The 9,960-nt window shown below is 41.8% G+C and overlaps 1 protein-coding gene across 2 annotated transcripts; it reads left to right on the top strand.

Moving 5' to 3' along the window:
- Positions 1-1,009: 1,009 nt before the first annotated feature.
- Positions 1,010-9,960, top strand: LOC135641599 (probable ADP,ATP carrier protein At5g56450). Of its 2 annotated transcripts, XM_065157102.1 has the most exons (3): positions 1,010-1,510; positions 8,803-9,409; positions 9,569-9,960. In XM_065157102.1, exons 1-3 carry the CDS (start codon positions 1,178-1,180, stop codon positions 9,574-9,576), a joined length of 948 nt encoding a protein of 315 aa, XP_065013174.1. In that variant the 5' UTR covers positions 1,010-1,177; the 3' UTR covers positions 9,577-9,960. The 2 variants fall into 2 exon arrangements, with proteins under 2 accessions (XP_065013174.1, XP_065013173.1); XM_065157101.1 differs by lacking the exon at positions 9,569-9,960 and having other exon boundaries at positions 8,803-9,492.

Here is a 9,960-nt window from a genome sequence, read left to right as displayed (position 1 = left end):
GCAACTCCACAAATCTTTGCCTTTGACATGGATTGATCAAGTGAGAGATCAGTAGGAAGTCTTGCAGTGACAGATCACACTAATTAGAATCTGAATGTTAAAGTGAAAAGAGCAAACTCCACCGCTGGATTCCCCACCATGCGTTGCCGTTCATCTTTACTGGTAGCAAACACCCGCTTCCATCCGCATACAGATCAAACCAGTGATTGGAATGCCATTAATCCGCTGGTCGGAGCTCACCGAGACGTGAATCACCATCAACTTTAAGCTTCAGCTATACATGGCATCCTTCTTCACGAGATTAGAAGTGCTCTAAAGAGTGCTGTTTGTTGCAGGTTTTCATAGTTGAGACGATGTAATTGTGTGCGATCATGGTTCGTAAATAATCTCTCTAGTCTTCATCTCCGCCGGAATGCATAATGCTTTGATTTCTTGCCTTGTTTCCTCTCGTTTGTCTTTGTTCATCCTCCGCTAGTGTCTTCCTCAGTCGCACATATGATACTGCTATCAGTCATCTGAAGTACCACGTAAGATCATATACGGTCAACAGCTCTCAGGACTCGATAATACTTCACCATGGATCGACGATTCACACGTGCTGAGAGCTCGTGCGTCGTCTCATCTTTCCCTACCGATTGCTCTCTGCACATCCACGTGCTTTCTCTCAGTTGGTGGGTATACCACGATCCTGATTCGTGGAGCTGACCTCACTGGTGGGCTCCACGTAAATTAGGATTTGAAGGAGAATCAATTGTATGGCAGGTGTTTTGTGGGTCACTCAAGACTGTTAATCCAATTGTAAGGGCGTTTGCGTCATTTTGTTATATCCACGGTGTACTTCAAGATTGGCGTACCCTGCGGACCAACACCTCGAAATGCTTTAGAATTCGTGTGAAGGGAGTCTACAATACCCGGTATCGGGATGATCATTCTCCTATTCCAATACCTCACGTGCATTCCACGTGATGTCTTACTCCCTCGTTGATAGTTTAGCTACCAGAGAGAGAGAGAGAGAGAGAGAGATCGAGAAAGAGAGAGGGGAGGTGAGAAGGTAAACGCTCGCCCGCCGAGGCGATCGATCGATAGATATATATATAGAGAGAAAGAGGAGAGGGTTAAAAGGAGGAGGCGGAGAGACAGAGAGAGATGAGGGAATGAGGAGAAGCGCCAATGATTGATGGAGTCGACCAGTAGTTCCTGCGGTGGCGGTGAAAGAAGCGGCGGAGGGCGAAGGAAGGGGCGGATGTGGGAGTTCCAGCGCGACGTGGTGGCGGGGGCGGTGATGGGCGGGATGGTGCACACCGTGGTGGCCCCGATCGAGCGGGCGAAGCTGCTGCTCCAGACCCAGGAGAGCAACGCCGCCCTCCTCGGCCGCGGCCGCCGCTTCCGGGGCATGATCGACTGCATCGCCCGCACCGTCCGCGAGGAGGGCGTCCTCTCCCTCTGGCGCGGGAACGGCACCAGCGTCCTCCGTTACTACCCCTCCGTTGCCCTCAACTTCTCCCTCAAGGTACCCTCGACTCTGTTTCCCTCGTTGGCGAATCGTCCTAATCTCTGTGTTCTTGATTTGGTACTTGTTCTCACGGTCCGAGTTTGGGAATCTTTTATTGTTCTCGTTTTGTTATTTTCTTGTAATGATGGGATAGGGTATTAGCTGCAGATTTGTAAGAATCGATGTTAATGCCCTGCGCCCCGCCCGCCGCCCCAGTTGTATAGCTTTTGCGAAACCTTGACGGGACGAATGTATGACGCTGACACTTCATCGCATTTTTCTACGAATAGATACTAATCAGCCACTTGTTTGCGAACTGTGTGTTATTTCCTCATCGAGAAGGTTATAAAGATTCCTGGATTGGATGTGAAGACATGACCCTCCATTCATATAACACGTGCTCTTGCCACTAGGGTTGAGAGTCCTGGAGTAGGAATATAACCTATGGGCATTCAGGTGCGACTGGCAAGATCTATTTCCAGGGATTTCTGCAGAATTACAAGCCATAAGAGGACATACATGAAAAAAAAGGAGATTTTGTTCCTGTCGCAGTAAGAACTTTAGGAAAAAGGGAGGATTGAAGGAAAACACTCAAAATTTTAGCTAGTGATGGCTTCTCTGCTAAGTTAGTAAGATTTGGAATTGCTAAAATTTTCATTAAATATGCTCCTGATGTGGCTTTGCAACATAAATATATGGCTCGCAAGAAACATCCAGACAACCTATCTTAAGTCCTTTTTTTAAAGACTGAATGTATTGTGAATTGTATAGCTGGATCCGCTTCTCTTGATAGTTGGTGTTTGATATACTTTAGCTTTCGGATAAGGGCAGCATATCTGTGCAGTAGCTTGCAGCCCTATTAATGCTTTGTGACCAGCTATGCACATTCATTTTTGGCATGAATATTGAGCCTATTGCAGCAACGTGTTAAAAGTTGCCTCTCGTTGTTCCAACGACGCGTAGTAAATGACACCAAACAAATTTTAAATGATACTATTTCATAATTGGTCATCGTATTTGTAGGTCTATTTTGGACATCAGTATTAGTCTCCTTTTATTTTTAAAAGAACAAATTATCATCATAGCACTTTACGGACCTGTCCTTCTTGTGCATGTTCTTCATGTGTTATTCTCCTTTTCAGGCTTAATTTGTGCGTAAGAACAAAAAAAAGTAGTACTTGCTTAGGTCAGATTCTGTTTCATGTTTGTTATATCACTTTAAAAATTCACGCTCTTCATTTCTACCATACTTTGGTTTAGCTTCTCTGGTATGTATTTGCTTGACCAACCTTAAGCTCTAATTGAGGCAGAGGTATATTTGAAGCTTTATAAACAAAATGATCTCTTAAAAGAACAGATAGATCTCTTGAAATTATTATGATAAAGCTGTACTGCCTAATCAAATTATAATTGAATGTTACAACCTCTTACAGACAGATGTTATTTTCCTAATCAGCACTATACTCGTTTCCTGTCATATAAATCTTATTATCTTTAAAGAGGATAGAGGATTATGGTGCATTCATGATGAAAGCTAGGAGATTTTTTCTAAACTAAAGGTTTGGTATTATGGAAGATGTCAGTTTGTTCTTTAAATAAGTTATATTGCATTTCCATCTGCAGATACAGATGATTTTTCTCTGCAAAGGACAACTTCAGCTTATAGAAGACACAAAGTATTTTTGATAAAGAGAAAGGGGAGCTGAGAGATTGGATAAGTTCTGATGTTGCAGTAAATAAGATTGACCTAGTCACCCCCCATGTATGATGTTTTCCTATTGTAATTCATCGTTGCTTGATCTGATTGTGAGATGAAAATGAGATATTATTGATGACTTAGTTTTGCAAGATAGGTAGCTTAGATATTAGTTTGATCAACAACGAAGAGGGACAGAGTGTTGCCCTAGGCAGATGACATTTGAATCAGGAGAGTATATGATGGTCATAAATTTTTGATGTATCTACATAGGTATGATGGTCTTTTCTAAAACGTTTCGTGGGAAACTGATGGTAGTTTGCAACCAAAATGGAGAGAATATTTCTTACAATAAAATAGAACTCTGGTTTTAAGGTTACATCTGCTTGTATCATAGTTGTCATTTTGCACATGATTTGCAATTATTTAAATTTGCATTGATTGTTGGATGCTTCTTAAAAGAGGAATGGGCCTTTGAGCTTTCATACATAAATAATGCATGTTAGTAAATGTTTCTCCCATACTTGTAACAGTTGTAGTATAAACAGGATCAGTGACCTTATTATTTTCCTTTCGAATTTAACATGCATGTTCAAAATTTTCTTATCAATTTGAATCCCATCAATCACACAAAACTAAAGCTGGGATCTGATGATACATTCTAGATCTGTATTCAATTTAGTCTTCTGATGTTCCAAGTCATATGTTTTAAATGTGCATCCTTTTTTATGTTCTTGTTACAGTTTTTTTCGTCCCTCATGCATAAATGCTCAAACATTCTCTTTGGTGTGTGTGGACTTGTCATGCTAGTCTGTTGCAAGTAAATTTGCATGATGCTAAGAGAAACCCTCCATTATCAAATGAGCATTTATTCTTATCTTTTTTGGTTGAACTGACAGGTAAAAATTTTAGACAAAAAAAATGAAATAACATGTTCATTGACTTTTGTGCTCTTGCAAACTTTCTTCTGGAAATACGTTGTGTATTGATCTTCAATAGTTTTGGCAGCATTTAAAAAAAAAAAAAGGCTAGAACTGGTTGAAATATAGAGGGTAGCATCCTACACAAATTATTGTTGAAGACAGAAAAAGTAATTTCTTTCTTTCCTATACTGAATAAATCAAGAAGAATACTACTCCAAGGAGGTAAGAAGGCAGTAGAATTTTTACTTACAGCCTATTTTTTAACGGACTCAATTGGATCATTGCATTTAACATTACAATTAGGTATATTCTCTATAACCATTATGCTTTCTTGGCATATTTTGATTGTTTCCTATACTTTCAATCAGTGATTTAAAAAGCGTTAGGCACCAAGGGCCAAAAACGCCCGAGGCGCTAGGCGTTCGCCCAGGCGCTCGCCCGAGCGAAATGAGACGCTAAAATATAAAAATATATAATATAATTAATAAATATAATTATTTAAAATTTTAAATTAAAATATACTATTAAATTAAGAAAATCTATTAATAGTATTGAAAATTAATAATTTCAAATAAACCTAACAATATTAATAGTATATAGTATACTGTTAACAGTATACTATATACTGTTAACAGAAGGAGAAGAAGGAAGTGTAAGGGGGTGCTGAGCCTGCTGACTTAGAAAAGAGGAAGCGGCAGCGGCAGCCGAGTGTAAGGAGGCAGCGGCAGTGGCGAGCGGCGAGCAGCGGGAGGTGCAAGCGGCAACAACGGCAGTGTTTGCGAGCAGTGACAGCGACGAGCAGCGACAGCGGGAGCAGGAGCGGCGAGCAGCGGGAGGCGCGAGCGGCGACAGCGTTTGCGAGCAGCGACAGCGGCGAGTAGCAGGATCGGGAGCGGCAGCGGCGAGGGTTAGGGTTCGGTTGTCACTTATATCAGTTTTAGTTGGTTTGATTGAACCAACTAACTATCGGAGACCGAACCAGGACCGAACCGGACCTAAAATCCTGGTTCGGTCGCCTTGGTTAACCCAGGCGCTCGCCCGAAGCGCCCAGCGCCTAGGCTCGGGCGAGCGCCTAGGCGGCGCCTGTTTGAAGCGCGTTGCTTGGGAGATTAGCGAGGCGCTCGGGCCTCGCCTCGCCTCGCCTGAGCGCCCGAGCGCCTTTTTAAATCGCTGCTTTCAATCGATACCTCTTTGCCAGCCTTTAAGTGGCAGCAACATATCTAATAAATTGTTTCACTGATATTTAAGATCCTTTCACATGGGTCCTATATTGCATCCCACTGCTACCTTCAACATTGTCTTGAAACACTAGATTTCAAGTATATCTTCAAAGAAATACAATATATCTCTCTCTCTCTGCATGTGTATGCGTGCATGTGTGTGTATGTGCACGTGCGCACACACTTGCATTCTGATTTCCCTGATTCTTAACTTTAGTTAGGTAAAACATCACCAGACACTAACCATGAAGATTTCTGCATGTTGTACATCCAATGTATAACCTATGTAAAGGTCTTGTAATCATCCAATGTATAACCTGGTAGCTATTTGCTGGAGTCCAAAATGTTGTGCAATGTCTCTTTCGGATAGTGCTGGCCAAGTGGGTTGATACAGTCAGTAGGCTGCTCTATGTAGCCTAAGAATTTTGAATTGAAAACTTTTGGGTTGATAATATTATGTTTTACTGATGTTTATAAATTTCAACATACTTAAAGACACCTAAAATGCTGTGCAATTTCTCTTTTGGATAGGGCTGGCCAAATGGGTTGATACGGTCAGTAGGCTGCTCTATGTAGCCTAAGGATTTTGAATTGAAAACTTCTGGGTTGATAATATTTTGTTTTACTGATGTTTATAAATTTCGACAGACTTAAAGGCACCTATTATCCAGCTCCATTATGAGGCTTCGAAAGCCTTTATTAATTAAACTTCCTACCAAAACAAGTATAAACTCATTTGATGAAACTATTGAGAGAGATATGAACATATCTATTTGGAGACTAGATAGCTTAATACTGATTATGGAATCTTCAATTTTTGTTAATCCCAAAGGTTTAAATAGGCACTCGGGTGCTTGCCTAGGCACTCGGGTGAGGCGAGACGAGGCTTGATGCCTCGGGCCTCAACTAGGCGGCACGTTTTAGTGAAGCGTCGCCTGGGCGTTCGCTTGAACCCAGGCACTAGGTGCCTCGAGCGAGCGCCCCATTCAAGCGAAGTAATCAAACCAGACTTTTAAGTTTGGTTTGGTTGAACAGTAGCTAGTTGGTTCGATTGAACCAACTAAGCTACATATTATTGCTATAACCCCCGGTAGGCCCCCGCACCCCCCACCCAACGCGACACTGAGCCATAAACCCTAGCACAGTTGCTACCTCTATCGCCGACACTTCCTTTGTCATCGACGCTTCCTCTACTGCTGCCTTCTTCATCGACGCTTCCTTTGTCGTAGACGAACGGGGTCCGACGGCCTAGCCTTCGTGCGCAGTTTCCTCCACTGCCACTATTTTCGTGTGCAGCTCCTTCCACCATCGAGGGAGAGGACCGCAACTTCCTTCGCCACTAACAGACACCTCTGAAGCTTCCTCGGCCCACAATATCGTCGTTTGCAGCTTTCGTTGTCCATAGCTTCCTCCGCCGTCGATGTTGTCGCCCGAAGCTTCCTCTGCTGCCACCTCCATCGTCCGAAGGTTCCTCCATCACCGCTGCCCTCTCCTTCCCCACTTTCCATTGTCGGTGACTCTTTTCTCCCCCTCTAACTACCGTTAACAGTAGATAACTCTTTTCTCCCCCTCTAACTATTGTTAATTGGTAGATTGTTAATGATTGTTATCATATGATAGTCCTTATTTAGATTTTAACACTATTAATCTCTATTTATTTAGAACTATTATTAGGGTTTCAGGATTTTTATTTATATAATCATATTTATCAATTGTATTATATATTTTTTATATTTTAATATTTTAGAACGTCTTGCTTTGCTTGGGCAAGCGCCTAGGTGAGCGCTTAGCGTCTTGAGCATTTTGGGACCTTGGTGCCTTTTGATACCTAACGCTTTTTAAATCACTGGTTAGTCCTTAAAACCAAATGCCATGTGTACATGGAGGCCTGCTATATGTACACGCTCATGTAGGCAAAACTAGTCTAGGATTTCCTTTGTCCATAAAAAGGTGATTGTTTCAGTTGATCCGATACCTAAGCCACATGAAAGATCATGTTGTAAACAGTGTAATGCACTTGTAGGTTAATGTCCCCTACATGAAGAGAAGGATGGTCCATTTGCCTACATGAAGAAACGGATGGTCCATTGTATGAGGCTTTTGCTAATGTACTCTTTGGTTAGGATCAACATATGTAGTGTCAGTTCCAAGCTCAAACACTGGTCATTGGATCACAAAGGAGCAACTTTATCTAGCCTGCTGCATGTGGACATTCAAAATTGCCCTATCCATATATAATCCATGGAAAAGCATTCTTTAATAGCTTACCATCATCAATATAATGCCGTACTTTAAGGTCAAGAACCAATATGAAGGCCAAGAAGACCTGGATAACAACTGTAGGTTGGAATTACTTAATTCCTCTGAAGGGCAACCTCAAGAAAGTGGTCCAGCATCAGATGAAATGGCTAGTTTGGTTATGCAAGGTTATGGTTTCCTCTATGTCAGTCATGTCCACTTGAATATATATTAATCAAGCGATTTGCTCTATGCAACAATTAACAGCCACAACTATACCATGAAGGATGTGATATTTTTGTTACTTGTGAACCACAAATTCTTCTACAATCTAATGCTTCCAAATTTGATTACTTATTACTTGTCAACTCTACCAACTGATATGTCTGATACAACTTGGTACCAGTACAAAGTATATTAAATCATGGATAAATATATAGAATAACCTTTTTTATTTTCTCCATCGGTATCTTTATATACCAAACCAGCCACTATACTGTATGTGCCACAGACCTGTATTTGAGTACTGGTTTGGAGGACATCTGTGAATTTGCTCCAGTGTCGTTATCTACCAGATGGCATAGTGCCGTGCATATCCACTGTAACATGTGTTGCACACTATTAGTGTGCACTATGGATTGGCACCTTATTGTACTGTCAGCCATGCTTGACTGTGCTTTGTTCGTCTCCTTGGAATAACATTTGCAGGATCTTATAGGTAATTTACTACAAGAATTATATGGGATCTTTTTCCTTATGATATATACAAACTGTAGGAGATATATGGGATCATTTTCCTGCAGTTTCATAATATTGTTGAATCTAAATTGTTAAATGAACACAAATTGATGGATAATTTCAACGACAAGAATCTTTTTTTTGTGGCGTAGCATCAGAAGTATACTGAGTAGGGTGAGGACCCCATCTTGAACTAGTAGCAGGGTTCCCAAAATTGCCTGTAAAACTTACTGATTTAGCATGCTTGTTCCTGTAAGTCCTACGCGTGCTTGTTCTATCTTACTATTACAACTTTTTCGATGCACAGTCTTGCATATAAGAGCATGGTCATTCTGATTAGTTTCATATTGTACATTATTTCCATCTTCTTTGTCACATGTTTTGCTTTTCTTTGCATTTCTGATATAGCTGAACCTTGTAAAAGGTACTGGTTATCATTTACAAAGCATGCACGGGCTGATTGCTTTCAAGTTCTCTGACATGCTACTCTTTCAGGATCTTTACAGAACCATGTTGAAGAGAGGAGAGGCGGATCAGTTCATGTCTATTGCAGCTTCCAATTTCATGGCAGGGGCTGCAGCAGGCTGCACAACATTAGTTATTATCTATCCACTGGATATAGCACACACGCGGCTTGCAGCTGACATTGGCAGAACAGACTCCCGGCAATTCAGAGGCATCTGCCATTTCCTCCGCACCATCTACAAGAAAGATGGCATTCGAGGTATCTACCGAGGCCTACCTGCATCAGTTCATGGAATGATCGTCCACCGCGGCCTATACTTTGGTGGTTTCGATACGGCTAAAGATTTGCTTCTTCCGCAAGATTCTGCGTTGTGGAAGCGATGGGTGACAGCACAAGCTGTAACGACCATGGCAGGGCTGGCATCCTATCCACTGGATACGGTACGGAGGAGGATGATGATGCAGTCTGGATTGGAGGAACAAATGTATCACGGTACACTGGATTGCTGGAGGAAGATTTATAGGTTGGAGGGGCTAACTTCCTTCTACCGAGGAGCAGTATCTAACATGTTTAGGAGCACCGGAGCAGCTGCTATATTGGTTTTGTACGATGAGATTAAGAAGTTCATGGAATGGGGTGGGTTTTGACAGGGAGGATTCTTTTACCACATTTTTCAACTCAAAAAGGATACAGGAAACGAGATAGTGATATTGCATCAACTTGCTTATCTATTATTTCTCTCTCCTTTTGTTGTTTTTGTTTTAGGTTTTCCCTGATGGTGGTGAATATTTGCAGGTTTCTAGTATCGGCATAAAGAAGATGATGAAATATTGTGCCAAGCTGTGGTATCAGCGGACAGCAGTAGAAAGAATGTTGCACCGACGAGGGCATATAACATGTGGCAACATGTTGTGGGGATCCAATGGAAAAAGGAAGAAAGAGTGGAGGACACAATGGAATGGTTTCTCCTGCAAGAGAGCTAAGCTACTCGTAAGGGGTAACCTTGATAACATTGCATGGCCTCGCTTCCCTGTGCGAGATTAAACCGTTCAACATTTCTCGTCTGGACACCGCGCGTGAGAGAATAGCAGCACCGAAGTCGACGGATTTTGACTCGCCCAAAAAATAATAATTTTCTGGCCAATTTGCAATCCGCGATAAGTAAAAGCTATCTAATTCCAAAAATT

The sequence above is a fragment of the Musa acuminata genome, chromosome BXJ3-6, assembly GCF_036884655.1.
Source record: "Musa acuminata AAA Group cultivar baxijiao chromosome BXJ3-6, Cavendish_Baxijiao_AAA, whole genome shotgun sequence".
NCBI classification, from domain to species: Eukaryota; Viridiplantae; Streptophyta; class Magnoliopsida; order Zingiberales; family Musaceae; genus Musa; species Musa acuminata.
Note: the sequence above shows the minus strand (reverse complement) of the source record. Positions and strands in the feature narration are given on the sequence as shown.